The sequence below is a fragment of the Amblyraja radiata genome, chromosome 23 (assembly GCF_010909765.2).
Source record: "Amblyraja radiata isolate CabotCenter1 chromosome 23, sAmbRad1.1.pri, whole genome shotgun sequence".
NCBI lineage: Eukaryota > Metazoa > Chordata > Chondrichthyes > Rajiformes > Rajidae > Amblyraja > Amblyraja radiata.
Window position 1 is genome coordinate 7198996 of NC_045978.1, and position 22635 is coordinate 7221630.

General features: G+C 40.4%; 1 protein-coding gene across 1 annotated transcript; it reads right to left on the reverse strand.

Moving 5' to 3' along the window:
* Positions 1-3814: 3814 nt before the first annotated feature.
* Positions 3815-22097, reverse strand: serinc3 (serine incorporator 3). The gene is made up of 10 exons (XM_033041481.1): positions 21966-22097; positions 18685-18846; positions 16694-16887; positions 15332-15411; positions 12676-12813; positions 11410-11579; positions 8710-8800; positions 7331-7511; positions 5951-6175; positions 3815-4685 (listed from the first exon to the last, which is right to left on the reverse strand). Exons 1-10 carry the CDS (start codon positions 22002-22004, stop codon positions 4547-4549), a joined length of 1419 nt encoding a protein of 472 aa, XP_032897372.1. The 5' UTR covers positions 22005-22097; the 3' UTR covers positions 3815-4546.
* Positions 22098-22635: the final 538 nt, after the last annotated feature.

The window sequence follows — 22635 nt, forward strand, 5'->3', positions numbered from 1 at the left end:
AACAAGTGGTCCATAATGGTGGATTGCTAATGTAAGATCGGGTCTGTGGAGGTGGTTCAGTATTTTGTCACATGCCAAATCTCTTTAAACTTCTAAGAAAGTCTTCAGTAATATATAGAATCAGCAGGTGGACACAAAATGCTGGAGTAACTCAGCAGGACAGGCCACATCTCTGGAGAGAAGGAATGGGTGATGTTTCAGGTTGAGACCCTTCTTCAGAATCAGTGGTATCATTAAAAAAAAAACGACCCAACTTTATTGGCAAGAAGGTTTTTCTTGTTGTCTATCTATTCATTCATTACATGATCATTTAACAAAAGTAGTTAATTTACCCCAAGTTTTCAGAAGTATAATTAACTTTTTTAGACCAAAGAAAATGCCTAATGTGTAATTGGCAGATTATATAACAAGTGTGAATATAATGGTTTAGTCAGCTTTTGTCATTATATATTTTATTAATATGTTGCCACTCAAGTAGGAAGGGTATAAACTGGATCAAATTGTCACCTTTATTAATCTCCCTCATGATTAAATAGAACAACTGCCGAAAGAAATGAATTGGATGAAAGATACACAAATACACAAGATAGACACAAAATGCTGGAGTAACCCAGCAGGGCAGGCAGCATCTTTGGAGAGAAGGAATGGGTGACGTTTCGGGTCGAGACCCTTCTTCAGTGATGCTGTCTGGCCCACTGAGTTGCTCCAGAATTTTGTATCTTTCCAAGGGAAACCAGCATCTGCTGTTCCTTGTTTCTAGATATTCAGTGGCTTGTCTCTGACAGGAAAACTTAAGGCAATGTACTATATTTTCTGAAAGTTCCATTAACTACATTTGGTTTACCATTTCTCATTCTGTTTAATAGTTAATTTTATACTTCCGTCTAATAGATGTACGAATGAAACTTCAATGGTTCTTTATTGCCACATATGCACAGCAGTGAAATTATTTTGCATGGGGTTTTATTTTAAAATGTGGGGTCTAAATTGTGCCTGACCTGTTTAATTTTGTATTCTAGAATCTCACTATATTTTACATATAAATCCAGAGTTGAGAAGATTTTAACAAAGAGATGGAAACTGACATAATATGATGTTGTACAAATTGTTGCTGAAGTTAGTTTTGTTCAATGCTTACACTCAAATTATCATTGGTGGCTTTCAGTGAGTAAAACAGCTACCAAAGAAAGGTTGTCAAGAAAACAGGAAAACCTTAGGGAGTCTGGACCTTGGGAGACCACAACCTTCCTGTGGAGCTCAATGAAGCTCTGTTTATCCTCCATAGTACCTAATGACTTATTTCAGTTGGCAGACAAAATATGGCACTGATCCCTTTCAAAGTACACGTCATATCCCAAAGACATATTAGGGCTCTACTTGACTTGGGGCAGGTACAGATCATGAATTTAAGTAGATAAATTCTCTGCATACAGAATTCTGGTGGATGAAAGTGGAAATATTAGAGGTGCCAAGTTAGTGAGTCAGTAGGCACCTGTTTCTATGATTTCTTGTGAGCAGTCAGGTCTTTGATACCATAAATCTTTAATATATATTAGACCATCATAATTCTCGTGCCAAACTAAAGAATTATTATTCTATTATTGTAGATCTAATCCGGAAGAGAAAGTTACATTTTATATCTGTATTAAAAAAAAAACAATTTTGCAGATATCAGCATGGCATATTGTTTTTACGATATGCAACTGTGTAATTCCGTCTAGAAGGTTTGAAAATTGTTTGCTTTGTTAAATATGGAGTTATGTTCAAATTGTGGCAATTTCAGTTTGACGTGATTCCATCTGTGGCTCCAGAAACTGTTCTGAGTTTTCTAGGGTGGAAAATCAGATTGGATTCCAACTTTCTTTCCAACTGCTGGTGTTAGAAATGTGTAGGTGATGTTGAGCAGAGGCAGCATTAAACCTGGCTCTTATTCCTTCCTACACCAGTCTGTCAAAAGCATTCACATAAATAAAGGGTGATCGAATCCATATCCTCAGAAAGATTCAACAACTTTCCAGGGATGAAAATTGGAGGTGAAATATTTTAATAATCTAATGTTTTATACTGTCTCTTTTGTACAGAAATTATTTAGAAAAGCGTGTGAAGTCTTTTTTTTCTTGGGTAAGCAATTCATTTTGTTTTGGGTCATGATCAATCAAAATATTTTAAACAGGTCCAAATAGAAACTTGTTGCCCAATACTATTGGGGCATTTCCAAACTGTATGTTACAAGAATATTACACAGTATGTTAAAACTGTCAATAAAATTATTCTTCAATCTCAATTTTCTTTTGAGGGGAAGTTCATATGCAGTCTGAGTTCTTGCAATCAAAACATTTTTCAGTTCTGAATTACAATTCAAGGTCAGATATTTGGAATAAATTCAAGTTACAAAAAGATTGTGATGTCCAGACAATGGTTACTTTTAGAGTTTTAAGGGAGCTAATTGAAACAATATGCCGAAATAAAATAGACACAAACTGCAAGGAAATGTGAAATATTAGCACCACAAAACAAAGAATCAAATTTTCAATTCAAATGTTACATTTTTAAGAAATCTACTTACACTGACAAATAAATTGCATCCTGTTTTTATTGATCTTAACATTTTATTTTGGCAGGATTTGCAGGAAGGAACTACAGATGCTGGTTTACACAGAAGATAGACACAAAATGCTGGAGTAACTCAGCGGAACAGGCAGACCGGAGTCTAAAGAAGGGTCTCGACCCGAAACGTCACCCATTCTTTCCATCCAGAGATGCTGCCTGTTCCGCAGTTACTCCAGCATTTTGTGTCTATCTTCTGTGTAAACCAGCATCTGCAGTTCCTTCCTGCTAATCTGAAAAACATCTGACAATTTTTTACTTAGGCATTACAGAAAATAGTGAACTTGCCTGTCCTGTGGAATATACAAACACCACGGCGACTGGCTATAATCATCCAGACTACAGACAAAAACTAAAATAAAATGTTATCTTTCTACCAGTGTATATGCAACATTCTGTAAAGGACACCATAGTGGCACAGCGGTAGAGTTGCTGCCATACAGTGCCAGAGACCAGGCTTCTGACCTCGGGTGATGTCTGTACGGATTTTGTACATTCTACCTGTGGGTTTTCTCCGGGTGCTCCAAAGACGTATAAGATCGTAGGTTAATTGGCTTTGGTGAAATTGTAAATTGTCCCTAGCCTGTGGGATAGTGCCAGTGAACGAGGTGATGGCTGGTCGGCGCAGGACAGTGGCCTGTTTCCACACTGTATCTGTTAAATAAAGTCTGCTGTAAAACAGTTGCTGTTAGTATTCAGGCCTTTACCCATTTGATTTATATAACCAGTGCTTTGCTGCACAATATTTTTAATGAGTACATTTATCTCCTTTATGTTCAGATAAATAGTAATGATCCCAATTATTCTGTTTTGAATCATTCAAATCATGACACTGGAAGGAAAAACACCATTTGGAAGTTTGTTAATTGCAATAGGTTTTCCTAAATAATAACGCTATATAAATATCACTAATGAACCATAGACAGAATTTAACAAATTCTTACTGTGCAAATAAACTCAAGTGTTATGAGAATCACAATGAAAGCTTTTAACAGAGCTCATGAAAAAAAACTTGATACAATACAAAAAATCTCATATCTACTGCTACATGGTATACGCACGCAGTGCATGCAGTTAAAAGATTCGGTTATAAACAAGGTGAACCTACTACAAATGATTTGTCTTACACTATTCAACAAGTTTGCTCAATAAGAACAAAGTTATAAATTCCAGAGAAAATTAGAAAGATGCACAGCCACACAAGTCATATTTTCTAGTATTTTAATCATAATTTTAATGATACAACTTTGGTTAGAATATTTTAGCATTCCTCTTTTTCATAGAATTAATAAACTCTTTAAAGACAAGATTATTTGGACGAGGCTTCATTTGCAGCCCAAGACACACTGCTTAATCTTATTGGCCCATTTCCAACCATCATGCCCACTATCAGCCATAAAAAACACATTAAATACCAACCGAGACAATATTTAATGCTTTTTAGTGAAGCTCATGTGGCTCAGAGGAATGACATGTTTACTACCAATAACAGCTGTTCAACTTACATAATGCGCAAAAATCATGTCAATTATGCATTAATAAAGGCTTCAATTTATAACAAAGGCTAAATAGAGCATGGATGTATCCAACGTTACAGAAAGCTTAAAGAAAACAACAATGTTAAGCACATTGCAGTAGTCAGAAAGGAGCTTGTAGAAAATACTGCCTTAAAATCTATGAAAGACAAGCTAAATTAAAAATGTTTTAATGCTTTCATCACTTATCTTTTTTTTTTAAAGGATGCATATTAATCATCTGGAGCTAACTTTAAGGCTAAAAGCATTTTTCTTATTTGTTAAGATGATTTTGTGCATTGGCCCCCTGAACGATCATCCAAACTCAATGCTTTTCTTTTTAAAAAAAGCGCCATGCCCTTTGGTTTCATGTTTGTTGGACTTTGTTTAATTCAGCAATCAATGTGGAACAGGAATGCACCATGCTAGTCAAAATCACGGTTGGTAAGAACAAGACGCGCCACCAACGTCCACAGATATAAAAGGAGACATATCCAGCTCGAGGTGATTTTCACCCAGACGGACGGCCATTTGCTTGTAATTGTCTTGTAGTCAGCATCGGGGCTAGAGAGAGGGAAAGAGGATAGATTAAAATTGAACATATAAAATTCCTCGAGCTTTTCAATCATTCTCAGAGTTGTCAGAACTGGAGGAGAATATTTCCATTCTGTATATCATAATATTACCACCCACAAGATTCCAAGACACAAAATGGCATGGACAGATTCTTTGATGTATTCAATGTCATAATTATAGACACTAAATTATATTTTCATAATTACAGTCATTCTAGTCGGTCTCTCGTCTATTGGAGCACCATTTTTCTCTTTTTCTCCCCATTTCTCTTGAACTTGTGCACAAAATATGATCAATACTTTTCAGGTTGGCAAGAGTTTGGCTGAGTACAAACTGCTTTCTGCCAATACTGCTTGCAAGAGAGATTTATTTGTCCTTTCCTCAAGGCTTTCAAGATAAATTGTAACAAATTCCCTCATGGTCATGAGATCTTTGAAGTCTCCAGTAGATTTTGCGCTACAGCTGATCAAATCAAGGCCCCTTTGAAATTTTTTTAGTAGCTTTTGGACATACATTTCCAGTTTGTAAAAAACATCAACTATTCAATATTCATTTTCATGATTATGGCCAGAAATTCTTTGAACAATTTGAAGAGTCTAACAAAAATTCTATGGACTCATTTAAAAGGAATTAATGTAATGAAGTTACTCTCTTATCCTGGGATGTAAGGAAACAGTGATTTATATATTGCCAATAACTTTGATTAATTTGGGAGATTAAACCAAATAGTTTGTAGTTTTAGCCAAAGCACGCACAAACTTTTTCTACTGAAGTAAATGAGCGGTACACAGAGTGACTGTGTTTATAACCATGACATTATAGAGATAGGCTGAGCTATTAGTGACATGGCCAAGTCACTGTTCAAAGATAATCCTCGAGGAGACAAATGGAAGGAGAGGGGAAATAGGGAAGGTTAGAAACAGGGGAGAGGTGTCAGAGAGAAGGATGGAGGACGGCGAAAATAAGAGGCCAGTCTGATACCCAGATTAAAAGGTTACATTAGACTTTTCAGTCACTAATAATACGAATAATCTTCAACAGTTATCTGGCAATGGGATATTTTGTCTCAAGTTATGTTTAGCTGGACAAACACAAAATGTACCTTTAAACCACTTTTTATTCATAAGTCCTTAATGAAAATTATTGGATGAAACCAAACACAATAGAGCAGATGAATTGTATTAGGGTTCATTCTTAAAGGCAATTCACCCATTGTAAAAATGGATAACTTTTGCTGTCTTGCAATTACTTACCTGTACCAGTTTGTCAACGTCATCATTATATAGAGAGAAGCCAGGAAAAGCATGAAATGGAAGAATGAATAACTGTATTGGACCGCGTCCTGTTCATTGTCCTGGACTCTTTTGCCATTTCCCTGGTCATCAACGGCAACTCCAGACAACGAGTCATCCAACACAACAGTTTCACTGGTCGAGAACGACAGTTTATTCATCTGACTGTTGTTTGAAGTACGAATGCTGCAAATGTAAAGTGACAATGATCAACATTTGAGCACTTCAGCCAGAATGTATTTAATCGTGTCCCTTCCATTGAATTAAATTAATTTTCAGAGATAGGAAATGCCGATCTTCATATACTAGCAGTACATGTTCAGAAACAACATCCTCTGGGCGGCACGGCGGCGTAGCAGTAGAGCTACTGCCTTACAGCGCCAGAGACCCGGGTTCGATCCTGACTACGGGGAGTTTGTTTGTTCTCCCCGTGGCCTACATGGGTTTTCCCCGAGATTTTCCACACTCTAAAGACGAACAGATTTGTAGGTTAATTGGCTTGGTGAAAATATAAAAATTGTCTCGTGTGTGTGTGTGTGTGTGTGTGTAGGATAGTGTTAGTGTGCGGGTATCACTAGTCGGTGTGGACTCGGTGGGCCGAAGGGCCTGTTTCCGCACTGTATCTCCAAACTAAACACACCAAGCAAAAGATGAGAAAAGTGGTCAAAGGGAAAAGCCTCCGATTGGAGTTGAACTAAACTTGAAATGGAAGATATTACCAACTAATCCAGGTCCAGCAATCTGCTGACATTTTCTGGGGAACAATCATAATTCGTTAAAAAAAATTGAAAGCACAAATGGCCACATGGCGCTGTACTGATCACAAGAATTATCTATCTTAATCATGATTTCCGTTTGCATTCGTTCTTAGGTAATAGAGCTAGATATGGTTCATACAGATAGTGGAGTCAGGGGATATGGGGAGAGGGCAGGAGCCGGGTACTGACTGGAGACGATCAGCCATGATCACATTGAATGGTGGTGCTGGCTCGAAGGGCCGAATGGCCTCCTCCTGCGGCCTATTGTCTAATTGGGGATTATGTTTTAGAACAGGGGAAAAAAAATCATGTCAACACTAAGAATTCAAGATTTAACAATAATCAGATGAAACAAAATGCGATCTTTTTCCTTTCATCTTTGCATCATCCAGGTCTATTATTTGCACATTCATTTTCTTCATGCTGTTAATTTTTTTCCCCAATTTGTTCCCTAACCCAGAAATGTTTAAACTTGCAACTTGCTTTCTGCTTTCCATTGTGACTTCTCCGTTAATGTAAAAACTTTGTAAATAGGTGAAGATCATAAATAAACCATGGCTTTTAAGTTCCACCCAGATTTTACCTCGAGTATAACAGACACAGGATGAAGAGGACGAGACCCACAATGTTCTGTGCTTCCCACCACTGCACTGCGGTCGGAGGTCCAGGTGAAGAGGAAGGAGCAATGCTCAAAGATGCAGTTCTATTGACGGGAATGACCAGGTTTTTAATAAGGCCTATAAAGTTAGGGTTACATTCTCCATCTGAAAAATAAAACACGACATCCATCTTAACCATGTGGAAACAAGGAACTGCAGGTGCTGGTTTTCAACAACAACAAAAAATGACAATGTGCTGGAGCAATTCAGCAGTTTGGACACCGACCCTGGAGAAAACAGTCTGAAGAAGGGTTCCGACCCGAAAACCATCTATCCATGTTCTCCGCGGATGCTCCCTGACCCGCTGAGTTACTCCAGCACTGTGTCTTTCTATTAAACATTGTTTAAATCGCTATGTTGTCTATTCAAGTGATCATGCATTCAGCTTGCTGTGTGCACTGAGGAGGTTAGCATCATGCAAGCTGCATCAATGATGAATACTACCAAACTCCACCAAGCTATTTTCCATGAGGAGTGACATACAGACCTAAATGCTGCAGATAGGTACTGGGGTGGTCCAGCATTATCACTTGCATTCAGCTATTATCAGCTTCTACGATTTGTGTTTATAGTTGGAACCCATCCTACTCCCGCCTAAGACTGACATTAAAAAAAAATGATTGAAAGAGTATATTTGGCAGTTACCTGGACTGACTGATTAAAAACTGATATATCAAAAATTAGGGATGGGCTTCAATAGAAATTATTTATTTAAAATAGAAAAAGATTAATCAGGGATTTTGCAATTTATTGGATTTATAATCCCAGCACAAAAAAAATAATCTTTATTTCAGAACTTTCAGATTCAATGTCAGGAATTAGAAGCATAGGTGAAAGTTATTAATTATATACTAAAACACACATTTCTTTGGGTTACCATATCTAAATCACTGTCCTGTAACACAAGCTGTGTATAAAATCATGAGAGGAATAGATTGGGTAGATGCACATAGTCTATTGCCCAGAATAGGTGAATTGAGGACCATGGGACATAGATTGAAGGTGAAGGGGAAAAGATTTATTAGGAATCTGAGGAGTAACTTTTTCACACAAAGGGTGGTGGGTGTATAGAACAAGCTGCCAGAGTGGGTAGTTGAGGCTGAGATTATCCCAATGTTTCAGATAGTGGGATCTTAAACAAGTACAAGTACATGGATAGGACAGGTTTGGAGGGATATGGACCAAACGCGGGCAGCTAGGACTAGTGTAGCTAGGGACACGTTGGCCGGTATGGGCAAGTTGGGCCGAAGGGCCTGTTTCCACGCTGTATCGCTCTATGACTCTATGACAAACGTGCACCTACCAGGCTCATTTGACATGGCAGACCAGGTGAGATACATGGTGTACAGCGTAATGACTGAGGACTGAAGGAGACCAGATTGAGGCTGCACTTCCTACACACACACAAAAAAGCAATGATTAAGAAAAAAGCATTTGTATTAAGGCATACATATTTCAAGCTCTAATGGAAAAAACCCCAGTACCAACAAAGAGTCCCATGAAAATATATAAATCCAAAGCACTGAAAAATTGCAAGAGGTCAAAATAAGAACACAAGACAAAGATGCAACAGGAAGCAACTTGGCCACTTCTACTTGCTCCACCATTTAATAGGATGATAGTTGACCTTTTAGTTCTTGCCACTTTCCACCAATAACCTCATTTCCATCTATTCGATTGATATACATTTAAAAAATCTATCAAACTCTGTTTGGAATACACTGAGTGAATGAACCTTCTAAAGATTCGTTATCCTGTGGATGAAGATGTTGCATCCAATTCATAAATAGCTCACACTTTATTTGATATCCGTGTCCCCCTGCTTCTAGATAACCCACCCAGGAAAAACATCATCCCTGCTTCAACCCCATTAAGCCCCTATATGTTTCACCACAATTTGTATTCAAATTCCAGACAGTACAGGGCTTCTTATTCTCTCTTCAAAGAACATATACAATCCTAAAAATCAATCTGCTGCACTCCTTCTATCACAAGTTTTCCTTGGGTAGGTTGACCAGATTTGTGTGCAGTATTTCTGTAACTTCTGCAGTTTCACGATAGCTTTTCACGTGTATTTTCAAACTAACTGCAAATGGAAATTATCAGCAACACATCAGAAGAATGTCATAAAAGTTGCCTTAAACATTTCTATTGCAGAAAGCATTTTAATTCCATTTTCTGACTGAAATAAATATATTTTTTAAAGATTTCTGTAATATTGAACTCAGTTTAAAACTCCTAAGATGTGGCACAGTGTTTTTCTCATTCATAAATCTTTTGCCCCATCATTCATTATGGCTGATGAGGACCTTTGAAGAGTTGTTACCACTGTCATCTATTACAAGCTAATCATTTGGTGATAACGGAGGATCAAGTGCCACTGTGTGATTGAGAGCTAAAACTGACGGACGGAACACATCAGATAGCTGGACTTCACCAAAAATTAGATCCAAAATTGACCAACTCCTCAGACAGGTCCCAGACCTCATTTCCTTCTCTCTTAGATACAGTCTCTTATTGTACAACTTTAGAGAGCAGTATACTCCCAGGACCAATCTGTGTTATGACTGAACCACACTGATTTTGGAATGTTTAATCAAAGAGAAAATCAGCGAAATTATTTTACCTCCAGACATACCACAAATAATTCTCCTTACAGTAAAATAAGGAAACTGATTTGTAGCAAATCATTCAATAAAATGTGCAGTCTACCACTTGTAACACAGTTCGCATGGCAGCATCACAGAATACACACATACTCTGTTTAAAATGATCCAGGGGTTGTATCATTTGGCAAGATATATAGCAAAGTTAATTTCAGATGTTGGGTAATCTGTAATAAGTTTATGGGGCCGCCTGGTAACTATCAACTGAAGTAACCACCAAGAAGAAATAATAACACACAACAAGCATTTCAGTCATTCAAAGTCACCAAGCAAAATTCAATCTATTATACAAACTGCTGGGAATAGCTCTTGACAGCTTGTGGTTATTGGCTCCATTTTGTGTAATACCATTCACTTAACTTCAAAAATAACTCCAAGAATCTCTCACTTCTGGATGGGTCCTATTATGTTACAACTGTTTCTCTGCTTAAATATATTTCTCACGATTACAAACTCAGTCCACCTTTTAACTTGAGATAAATATCTGAAGAAGGGTCTCGACCCGAAACGTCGCTCATTCCTTCTCTATTGTGATGTTGCCTGTCCCACTGAGTTACCCCAGCAGTTTGGGTCTACCTTCGATGTAAACCAGCATCTGCAGTTCTTTCCTATAGGAGCAAAGAGGTCCTTCTGCAGTTGTACAAAGCCCTAGTGAGGCCACACCTGAAGTATTGTGTGCAGTTTTGGTCCCCTAATTTGAGGAAGAATGTTCTTGCTATTGAGGGACTGCAGCGTAGGTTTACATGGTTAATTCCCGGGATGGCGGGACTGTCATCTGCTGAGAGAATGGAGCAGCTGAGCTTGTCACTCTGGAGTTTAGAAGGATGAGAGGGGATCTCATTGAAACATATAAGATTGTTAAGGGTTTGGACACACTAGAGGCAGGAAACAGGTTCCCGATGTTGGGGGAGTCCAGAACCCGGGGCCACAGTTTAAGAATAAGGGGTAAGCCATTTACAACGGAGACGAAGAAACACTTTTTCCTCACAGAGTGGTGAGTCTGTGGAATTCTCTGCCTCAGAGGGCGGTGGAGGCAAGTTCTCTGGATGCTTTCAAGGGAGAGCTAGATAGGGCTCTTAAAAATAGCGGAGTCAGGGGATATGGGGCGAAGGCAGGAACGGGGTACTGACTGTGGATGATCAGCCATGATCACATTGAATGGCGGTGCTAGCTCGAAGGGCCAAATGGCCTACTCCTGCACCTATTGTCTATTGTCTACACAAGTTTCCAAGCAGGCAGCTCCAGAATAAAGTAGATAAGACACCTTGATTGTCATATTAGTTTGCGTTAGGGGTATAAAAACCATAAGGAAACAGACAGAACATGTATGTTCTTACCTGTATTTTTGGAAGAATAGAAATTACAGATAGAACAATGCAACAGATCATGTTGCAGCTAATGAAGCATTTGTTCTCAATACATCCTCCAGGTGTGGTGTAAAACACATAGAAAAGCACAATTGCAATGAACGACAGGATGTAATTCAGACTGGTAATGGAGACCAAAGCTGCAAATATAAAACCACAAGAGATAAATTATATTATAACAAAATGAAAGCTGAAGATGGACTAATCTTAACTCTAACTTCAATGTGAGAGACCAGATACCATCAAATTTTGTCAATTGAATAAAAAAGGTGGAAAAAATTGCCAAACCAATTTATTATCAGACATTGTTGAGCAGTACGCAATAGTTGTACACATTAAAATAGAAAGTCAACGATATATATTTATATCACACTTCTCATTTAGCAAATGGGAGGAGTTTTCAGACAAATTAATAGAAGGGTTCATAGAGCATAACAGCGGGGAAATGGGCTTGATACAGCCACTGAAGGAGAAATTTCTGCAGCTTGCCAAATTAAATGAAAAAATTCCCAATTTGGTTACTCTTTCACAATTATCTTATAGCGTCAAATGGTGTTTCACTCTCTCTAATCAAAGCCTTGACAAAGACTTTTCCCATAGGACTAGCTCTGCTTTTAAAGTGGACTTAGCACTTTATTAGGCCCAGCTTAGTTTGAAATTATTAACATGAAATGGATGATTAAAGAAAACTAGTTGCTCACGTTAGCACAATACCCATGAAAGCATTCAGTGAAACAGCCATAACATTTTATTAGTCTTATTTTCCACAACGTTTAAATCGTTTTTCACTTAATGCTTTTTTTCCCTTACATATCCCTTCAGGCTGCAGTGTTTCTCCCCCCCCCCCAAAATAATCATTGGAAATAATAGTGTGCTGATCCTATCAACACTATTTAACATTATCTTATATCAACATTAATAACTCCTACTTAGCCAACGCCGATTCCAAAAATAAACTTTATAGATTTACTAAGATTTACTAGACGACAGATGGCACAATGGGCTAAGTGTTCGGCTGGCAACCGGAAGGTAGCTGGTTCGAATCCCGCTTGGAGTGCATACTGTCGTTGTGTCCTTGGGCAAGACACTTCACCCACCTTTGCCTGTGTGTGTGGATGTAATTATGTGAAGCACTTTGGGGTCAATGCAAGTTGACTAAAAATGTGCTATATAAATAAAGAAATTTAATTTAATTTAATGGCTATTCATTGCAAATACAAATTTTCAATCACATACCTGTATACCAGCATTTGGAGCGGCCATCCTCCATCTTTCCCACCCATGACTCGTTCCAAGAATGAGCAAAGTCGATCAGTAAAACTAGCTGGATTAATATGAAGCAGAATGCACCTGCTGTTCCGATGGCAAACAAAGCTAATGGATAGAGAGAAAGTCAATTTAGCAAACTGAACACTCATAAGGAACAGGAGTACAATTAGGCCATTCAATCTATCTCTCCCTCCAAACACCATTCTCCTGCCTTCTCCCCATAACCTCTAACACCTGTGTTTAAGAAGGAACTGCAGATGCTGGAAAATCGAAGGTACACAAAAAAGCTGGAGAAACTCAGCGGGGGCAGCAGCATCTATGGAGCGAAGGAAATAGGCAACGTTTCGCGCCGAAACGTTGCCTATTTCCTTCGCTCCATAGATGCTGCTGCACCCGCTGAGTTTCTCCAGCTTTTTTGTGTACCTCTAACACCTGTACTAATCAAGAATCTAGCTATCTCTGCCTTTAAAATACCCACTGACTTGGCCTCCACAGCCTTCTGTGGCAAATAATTCCACAGATTCACCACCCTCTGACTAAAGAAATTTCTCCTCAGATTCACATTCCTCATCTCTTTCCTAAAAGAACATCCTCAATACCAGAAAATTTGTTATTTCACCTCTTTCCTAACGTCGATCTCTCTCTCCCTGCTGTCCTTTCACTTTCATTCTTGATAAGTTACAATGACATTTCTTTGCTCTTGTATCAGACTTTTGTTTTCAATCCTTATGCTTTCAAGCTCTGGTTTCCACGGCTTCACCGTACAGAACACAACATCCGGAAGTGGCGGCGCTTCACCGTACAGAACACAACATCCTGAAGTGGCGGCACTGTGATACGGCTGCGGCTTGCCTGCAGTCTGTCTGTTTTTACTTTTTTGTGTTGTTTTTTTTGTCTAGTTTAGTAATTTTTTTGGTTATTAGGTGGTGTTATGTGTGTGGGGGGAGGGTGAAACAGGGCTTTCTTCCCCCGTTGTCTAACAATTTAAACCCCACCTGAATGCTTCCAAATCCAATGGAGAAAGAATGAGTAACACGCAGTCGAACTACCCACAGAAGGCACACTTGGCAGTTTCTGATTCAATACTCGTTTAAGGATAAGAGGATAAGGGGGAAATCTCTTCCCCCGTCTGCGCTGAGGCCTAATGGCGGAGCTGGCGGCCTCCAACCTGCGACCCACCTCGAGGCTCCGGAGGTAGAGCCAGCCAGGACTTACCAACGCGAGGCTGGCCGTCTTCGAGCTGTGGCGACGTCCGGGTAGCGGCACGACTCGGCGCTCCGGTGAGGGCGGACGGCGCGGGGCTGAGACACTCCCGTGCGGGCGGCACGGCTACCGGCTGGAAGGCGCTCCCGTGTGAGCGGCCTGGGTCCCGGCTGGAAGGCGCTCCCGTGGGGGCAGCCCGGTGCGGGGCTGAGACGCTGCCGTGTGGGCGGCCTGGCTACCGGCTGGAAAACGCTCCGGTGAGGGTGGACCGGCTCCCGGTTGGAAGGTGCTCCCGTGGGGGCAGCCCGGTGCGGGGCTGAGACGTTGCCGTGTGGGCGGCCCGGTGCAGGGCGGAGAAGGTGCTCCGGCGGCTGAGGCGGCGTTCTGGCGGTGGCGACCTGGATCCGGGGCTCGGCCGCGGGCCAGTGGATGACAATGTCGGGAGCTCGCAGGTCACAGGCTGGTGCCTGTTTTCCGGAGCTCCCGTTGCAACAGCTGCGTCCGCTGGACTGGAGGGCGGCAGCTACGACCACCCCCGAGCCGCGGAGCTTGAACCGCGGGACTGACTGACCATCGCCCGGTGGGGTATCGCCTCGGCGCAGAGGGAGAAGAGGAGGGAAGAGACAGTAACTCTAAGACTTTTGCCTCCATCACAGTGAGGAGGTGTTTGGTGAACTCACTGTGGTGGATGTTAATTTGTGTTTATTGTGTGTTGTTATTATTACACGTATGGCTGCAGGCAACAGCATTTCGTTCAGACCGAAAGGTCTGAATGACAAATAAAGGATTCAATTCAATTCAATTCAATTCAGGTGCCAATAGAGCAGTAGTACGTGTGAGAATTCAGAGACTGAAAAAACTTAAGTCCTTTTAAAAAGCATCTGAAGGTTTACGAGATAGATACTGAGATTTAGTATGCCACAACTAGGCATGATTGACAACATAGATAGGGAGAGGCCGAAAACCTGTTTCTGTGCTGTGCTATTCTATAACTATTGGTGGGTGGATCTAAACAATAAGAAAATGCAACTTTGAACATACCAAAAAATATATTTGAACTCATTCCATTGAGGGAATAGTAGTTAAAATGTTCAAGAAGGAACTGCAGATGCTTGAGAATCGAAGGTAGACAAAATTGCTGGAGAAACTCAGCGGGTGCGGCAGCATCTATGGAGCGAAGGAAATAAGCAACGTTTCGGCCCGAAACGTTGCCTATTTCCTTCGCTCCATAGATGCTGCCGCACCCGCTGAGTTTCTCCAGCAATTTTGTCTACCTCCGAGGGAATAGTAGTAATACACAGTTTAAAACAAATTAATTATTAATTTAAGACCAAATTAATTTGTATATTTCAACAACTGATTCAGTAAGGTACAAACAACAACCAGTATTTTTGTTCCAAAGGGTAACAGGCTGCTTTACCTTTTGTAAAAGGTCCTTCAGGGATGTAAAAGGCTCCCACTATGATAGCTATAACGGCAGCTACTTTGAAGAACCAGAATCTATCAAAAACAAAAATAGTTACATTTCCAATTAGAATACCTTGGAACATTTCCAGATTCACCATGAAGACAAACCAATTACATCTTGCAAAGTCAAAATGACAGGACTTAACTTTAAAAAAAACAGAAGGGTTGGGAGCTGTTGAGATTGTTGATGTCTAACAATTTAAACCCCACCTGAATGCTTCCAAATCCAATGGAGAAAGAATGAGTAACACGCAGTCGAACTACCCACAGAAGGCACACTTGGCAGTTTCTGATTCAATACTCGTTCTAGGTTTAATTTGGGTCAGAGAGGCTTCTGAAAAATGACAGCCCAAGATGGAGAGGTTCAGCTACAGGTAGATCAGTGCTTACCCCCACCTTAAGCATCTCAATTGCCTCCCCACCAAATCCTCTCCTGGACTTTCAGAGTTTCGCCAACAAAAATACAGCACACCCACCATCCACCTTTCATATGAAGAAAGACTGGATAGACTCGGTTTGTACTCGCTAGAATTTAGAAGATTGAGGGGGGATCTTATAGAAACTTACAAAATTCTTAAGGGGTTGGACAGGCTAGATGCAGGAAGATTGTTCCCAATGTTGGGGAAGTCCAGAACAAGGGGTCACAGTTTAAGGATAAGGGGGAAATCTTTTAGGACCGAGATGAGGAAAACATTTTTCACACAGAGAGTGGTGAATCTCTGGAATTCTTTGCCACAGAAGGTAGTTGAGGCCAGTTCATTGGCTATATTTAAGAGGGAGTTAGATGTGGCCCTTGTGGCTAAAGGGATCAGGGGGTATGGAGAGAAGGCAGGTACAGGATACTGAGTTGGATGATCAGCCATGATCATATTGAATGGCGGTGCAGGCTCGAAGGGCAGAATGGCCTACTCCTGCACCTATTTTCTATGTTTCTATGTAGCTTATCCCGCTCAATATCAAGTCCAGGGGATTTGGATGTTCATGGGGATGGCGGGTCGGCACGGACTCGGTGGGCCGAAGAGCCTGCTTCCGCGCTGTACCACTTTCTCAAAAGTCCAATTATACTGGATATAAACAACAGCACTCTGTCTCTGTTCTTGACAACATTCCCGAATAACTCACACACTCACCCAGAAATTATTTTCTTTTTTAATAATTATTGTTTAAGAGAAACTATTCTCCCAATGTGGGTGCTCGAGAACAGTTGTAATTGTGATTCAGACTGGTCCGAGGACTAATTGTGATTTTTGAAATCTAATTTCTGCTTTATTTTGCTTCTAACCCGTAAAGAAACTGTATAATGTATAATACTTACCCGTTGTGTATTGCTGCTCTGGGATCTCTGCTCGATTTTACATTGATTAAAAGCAGAGCGAAAAGAGAGAAGAAGACAGCCAATCCGAAGCATATACGATAAACTGACTTGTAACTAGCTAAGACATCACAGTTCACCGCCCCATGAACATTCGGAAGCTGAGTACCAAAGCCATCTTCACAAAATCCTGGAATCTAAATGGAAAAGGTAATTAAATAATGTATAACTTACAACAAAATCAAATGTTTTGCTTCTTTTTTTTAAATTACATTGGCTATAGTCTCATGTATTTGTACTAATACTCAACAGTTGTCACAATAGTTATCATTCTTTTATCACGCAAGCAAGCATGCAATCGATTTGGACCTTGATTTTCTTCGCGTCATGGTCATGTAGCGTGGAAATAGGCCATTTGGCCCAACTTGCCCACTCTGACCAACATGTCCCATCTACACTAGTCCCACCTGCCTGAATTTGGCCCATATCCCTCTAAATCTGTCCTATCCATGTACTTGTCTAAATGTTTCTTAAATGTGTTTTTCTTCTTGCTGTTTGTCATTATTTTTAGTTTTATCTTTCTTCCTCCCTTGTTTTTCAGTCGGCGAAAGAGGGTAGGTTGGCACAATTTAACAACCAAGTAAGACTTAAATCGTGTCCACATTCCTGCTACTCTGAATATGGAATGCTCTAGTCAAGTTCCTAATCATGCCAAATTTGATACAGCTCCAGAAAGCGTCACAAATTGCATCCTCTGTATGCAATCTCATTGCACCATTCCTCCTCCTTAAGCCCTTTAATCACATCAGGCATAAATAGACCTACAAAGCTTAACCAAATTGTAGGAAATTATGACAAATATTGTTCAAATATTGGATACAAGTGATAATCAACAGTGGGATAGATTTCAAACATCAGCAAAGACTATAACTTTAATAATTCAGAAGTCCGATGCAGGGTTACATTTCTATCCAAAGTATACCCCTGTGGTGACTTTGTAAAATGAATTTTCAAGGAATCATCATGCTTGATGTCGGCATTCCTGTCAATTTGATGTTTCCTCAGGAAATAGGAAACATGTGAATTCAGATAGCATGCAGTACGTTGCCGAAATTGGTTGAATTCTAAACTACAGGTCATTCTACATCCATCGTACTACAAATTGGTCTAAACTATATTCACTAGTCTTTCCAGCATGATCTAAAATACAAGTATTTCTTACTTCCTCCTGACTTGACAGTTTGGGGGATTGTTAAATTGTGTTTCAGACTTGATCCTAAAAAAGTTACATATATGAGTTACATCATTAGCTCATATAATTATATTTAGTCCACCATAAATATAGGGATATACTTGATCTAACTTTTATCTGAAAGGAAATAACTACAAACAAAACAATACAGGAAATGTTTATACTTTGAAACCATGAAATCTGAGAACTTTTAAGTAGATGAATATGATTGTGGAAGAAAATAATACATGTAATTTTACTATCCTCTCTACTAAACACAGTAGACAATCTTTGGTGATAACTTTTTTTAAAAAAAGCAAAAGTATTGATTTGCATTAAAAGGGGTGAAAGTATTACTCACTTCAAATTATTTCAGCTCAGGATTAATTATATAATACATGTCTTTTTAGTTGATGCGTTGAATGTTAATTTATCTAACTTCCTGGGTGCATCGGCATTTCCTCTCTCTCTATGCCTCCCCCACCCAAGTCGCACTAGCTTCTCGTTTTCACCCAACAGCTAACAATGACCTATTTCCTTTATCATTGTTACATTTTTGCATATCTTTCATTCATTGTTCTTTATCTCTCTACATCATCGTTTATAATCTCTCGTTTCCCTTATCCCTAACCAGTCTGAAGAAGGGTCTCGACCCGAAACTTCACCCATTCCTTCTCTCCAGAGATGCTGCCTGTCGCGCTGAGTTACTCCAGCTTTTTGTGTCTATCTTCGGTTTAAACCAGCATCTGCAGTTCCTTCATACCTTTTTTAGTTGTATTGCTATTCCTGGTGCCAGCATAACACACGCCACAAGGGTGCCCAGAAGCAAAATGAATGCGTAGATCAATCTGGTTACTGTAGAATTCTTGGAATTGGGGCAACAGCTGCATAGCAAACAAGGCGCACTGCTGCACAGACATGATACCTGTGGGGAATAGTATAAAAATACATTACAATTGTCCAGAGAGAATAACTACAATAATTCAAGGTGTAACAATTCTGAATTTGTTTCTGCAACACACATCTGCAATTTAGAATAAATTACACCCAAAAATAGATCAAGTCACAAAGTGGAAATATTTTTTCCTCAAAGTTCAGAACCTAGTGGGGTAAAGTGAACTTTTTGTGAACTCACGTTGTGTTTTTCTCTAGATAACAATGGCCAAATGGACGCCAAAACCTAATTAATGGTGCATCTGAAGTACAAGCCAATATTGTAGCACAGAACTTCCGTGGAACAGTTTACAGTAAAGTGAAACTGATACTTGTTCTGCACCAACGGTTCTTGGTATATTTGTGCCACAAAGCTTGTTAAACAGTGAGAATGTGTTTGGTTGGTAGATTGACATAAACGGCAGGCCAAAAAGCCAGATTAACACTGCTTTGAATTATGCTGCCACTTGAGAACTAAACCAGCTTTTAAATGTATTGCTAGAAAATCACTTCCTTTTACTTTTTGTTGAGTACTTAGTTAACACAAAAATTACAATTAGACAATTTAAGAAACTGTAAAGCAGGCACGTAGACCTGTTTTGTCACCCAGCCTGTAAGTTGCATGTTATAAAAAGTCAAAACAAACGCTCATCCAGACCCTTTATCAATGTAAAGAGGAAGTGGCGGATATCTCACAACTCTTGACAAAAATAAATCCTTAAATTCCCTTTCTATTCATTACCTTAGATCCAACTTCACCACGAAGATAAATACATTTTTTCCGTTCAATTTATATGGACTATAGTTAGCCCCTGTACCTTTTACCATAGGTATTACCCATAATACATCCATGTATTATGCCTTCCTAATTAATTTCTTTTTTTAATGTAAACACAAAACATAACTTAATAGGCACGTTTTTTCTTTAGAAATAACATTCACAGTAACTAAGTTTAGAATTTCATTGTTCTGTTTGGGACATATGACAATAAAACACTCTTGACTTTCTGGACTCTTGAAGATGTAAATCAGACAGTAACTCAGACACCACCAAATGTACAGTTAGAGTCATAGAGTGATACAGCGTGGGAACAGGCCCTTCGGTACAACTTGCCCACACCGGCTACACTAGTCTCAGCTGCCTGCTTTTGACCCATATCCCTCCAAACCTGTTCTATCCATGTACCTGTCTGTTTCTTAAACGTTGGGATATTCTCAACTACCTCCTCTGGCAGCTTGTTTCATACACCCACCACCCTTTGTGTGAAAAGGGTTAAAAGAGTAAGTCAGAATGTACAGTTAGAGTCATAGAGTGATACAGCGTGGGAACAGGGTCTGAAGAAGGGTTTCGGCCCGAAACGTCGCCTATTTCCTTCGCTCCATAGATGCTGCTGCACCCGCTGAGTTTCCCCAGCAATTTTGTGTACAGTCAGAATATTATGTCGTTACAATTATGCTAATTCACCATAGTATGCATGGACATTAGACAACAACATTAGACAAGTTAAGTTATGTCTTGAAGTTTATCTCAAGTCAAGTCAAGTTTATTCGTCACATACACATAAGAGATGTGCAGTGAAATGAAAAATGAAATCTGCCATTTTAATCAGCTCTAGGCTTAAGTTATTAGGTTTACTTTCAAAGACGTTGAAACGGAATCTATCCAAAGATATTTTAAACTTTGAATGCACTGCCAAGGGTAGTAATGGGGTCACATGAAATGTCCAGTTTTGTTGGGAAACTGGAATAGTTAAAAATAAACTAAACACTGTCTCTGTCCATGACACAGATGTTAGGAAAGACATTGTGAGACCCTCTTTCAACCATTGGTCTTTGGAAAGTACTCTTTATGATTGAGTTCATGGGAAAGAGTCTGTGAAATAAACAGGCTAGTAAAATAAAATAACAAACCCTACTGAGCATCTTTGCTCTTCCAACGAGCAATGATGGCCATTGGATGATTGATTTTAAATTACAGCTAGTCAAAGCAACCCAGTTTGTATTTTATTTACCATAACCGTACTGGAAGGAAGTCGATTAACTTTGACTATTTGTTAAGACCATGCACGATGACTGATATTTCCCGCAAAAGTTAAGGATTACAAAACCTCCCACTAGAAATATATATTGCATAACAAAACTGTCTTTAAAAGCATAAGCCTTTTGTTTACTAAGCCAGGCAATTGCTCACTCATGTTCAAGGACATTTGAGTTGATAGCCACCAGCACACCTACATTGGCTTCCATAGAGTTGAACAGCAGGGAAACAGTCCCTTCGGCCCAACCCGCCCGTGCTGCCCCTTTGGATACACAAAAGGCTGGAATAACTCAGTGGGTCAGACAGCACCTCTGGAGGGAAGGAATGGGTGACGTTTCAGATCGAGACCCTTCTTCAGACTGAGAGTCAGGGGGGGGTCTAGAGATATGGAAGAGTAAGGTGTGAAAACGACAGATTAAAGCAGACGCAGTCCAAGGAAATGTAGAATGGTGCATTGTTAGTTGAGGAGAAAGTGAGAAGAAAGGCATACAATCAGAAAAATGAATCAGGAGGGCAGTGAAACTAGTCGGTGAACTCGGATGGGGAGAGAGATGGAGAGAGAGTGATGGGGAGAGATAGATAGATGTAGAGAGATGTAGAGAGAGAGATGTAGAGAGAGAGCGAAGGCAAGGGTGACTTGAAGATTGAGGTCAACATTCTAGCAAGTTGTCCAAGCGAAATATGAGGTGCTGTTCCTCCAATTTGCGTTTGGCCTCATTCAGATAGTGGAGGAGGGGGCCCAGGACAGAAAGGGCAGTGTGTGGAGAGGAGTTAAAGTGTTTAGTAACACGTTTAGATCAGGGGGTCGTTTGTTTTAAGGTGAAACCTCCGTGGCTGTGAATTCTCCGGCGACGCTGAGCAAACAAACGGGACAGGGGGGTGGCGGTAGAAAAGAAACAAAGTGATGTTTGACGCTGCGGTAATGACGGGGAATAAAGGTTTGACCGGCTGCTGGCGGTGAATGTGAGGAGAGGCCGCGTCTCGGTAAACACGACGCTCTTTGTGGGGCTGGATGTCAACAACGACGGCCCGGCCTCCCCCTGTCACTGCCCACTCGCCTCCCCAGCGCTTACCAGGCTCCCGACAGAGCAGACAGTTAAAAGGGCGCCCATGTCCCAACGCCCCCGCCGCGAGCTCCTCCTCCAGTGCGGCCGCCGTCTCGACTGACGGCCGTGGTGCCCGGCAGCTGGGGGCCGTCGACTAGGCCCGCCCACCCGTGACGTCAGCGCGCCGCCGCCGCCGCCGCCGCCTGGGACGCGGCACGTCACGTCGTGGGGATGGGGAGGGGGGAGGAGAGAGAGAAAGTGGGAAGGAGAGAGGAGATGTGTGTGTGAGAGAGAGAGAGAGAGGGAAGGAGAGAGGAAATGTGTGTGTGTGAGAGAGAGAGAGAGAGAGAGAGAGAGAGAGAGGGAGAGAGAGAGAGAGAGAGAGAGAAGGAGAGAGGAAATGAGTGAGAGAGAGAGGGAAGGAGAGGGAATGTGTGAGAAAGAGAGAGAAAATGAGGGGGAGAGAGGGAAAGTTCAAGTTCAAGTTCAAGTGAGTTTATTGTCATGTGTCCCTGTATAGGACAATGAAATTCTTACTTTGCTTAAGCACACAGAAAATAGTAGGCATTTACTACAAAACAGATAAATGTGTCCATATACCATGATATAAATATATACACACATGAATAAATAAACTGGTAGTGCAAATAACAGGAAGTGGTTGCTAATAATCAGAGTTTTGTCCGAGCAGGTTTAA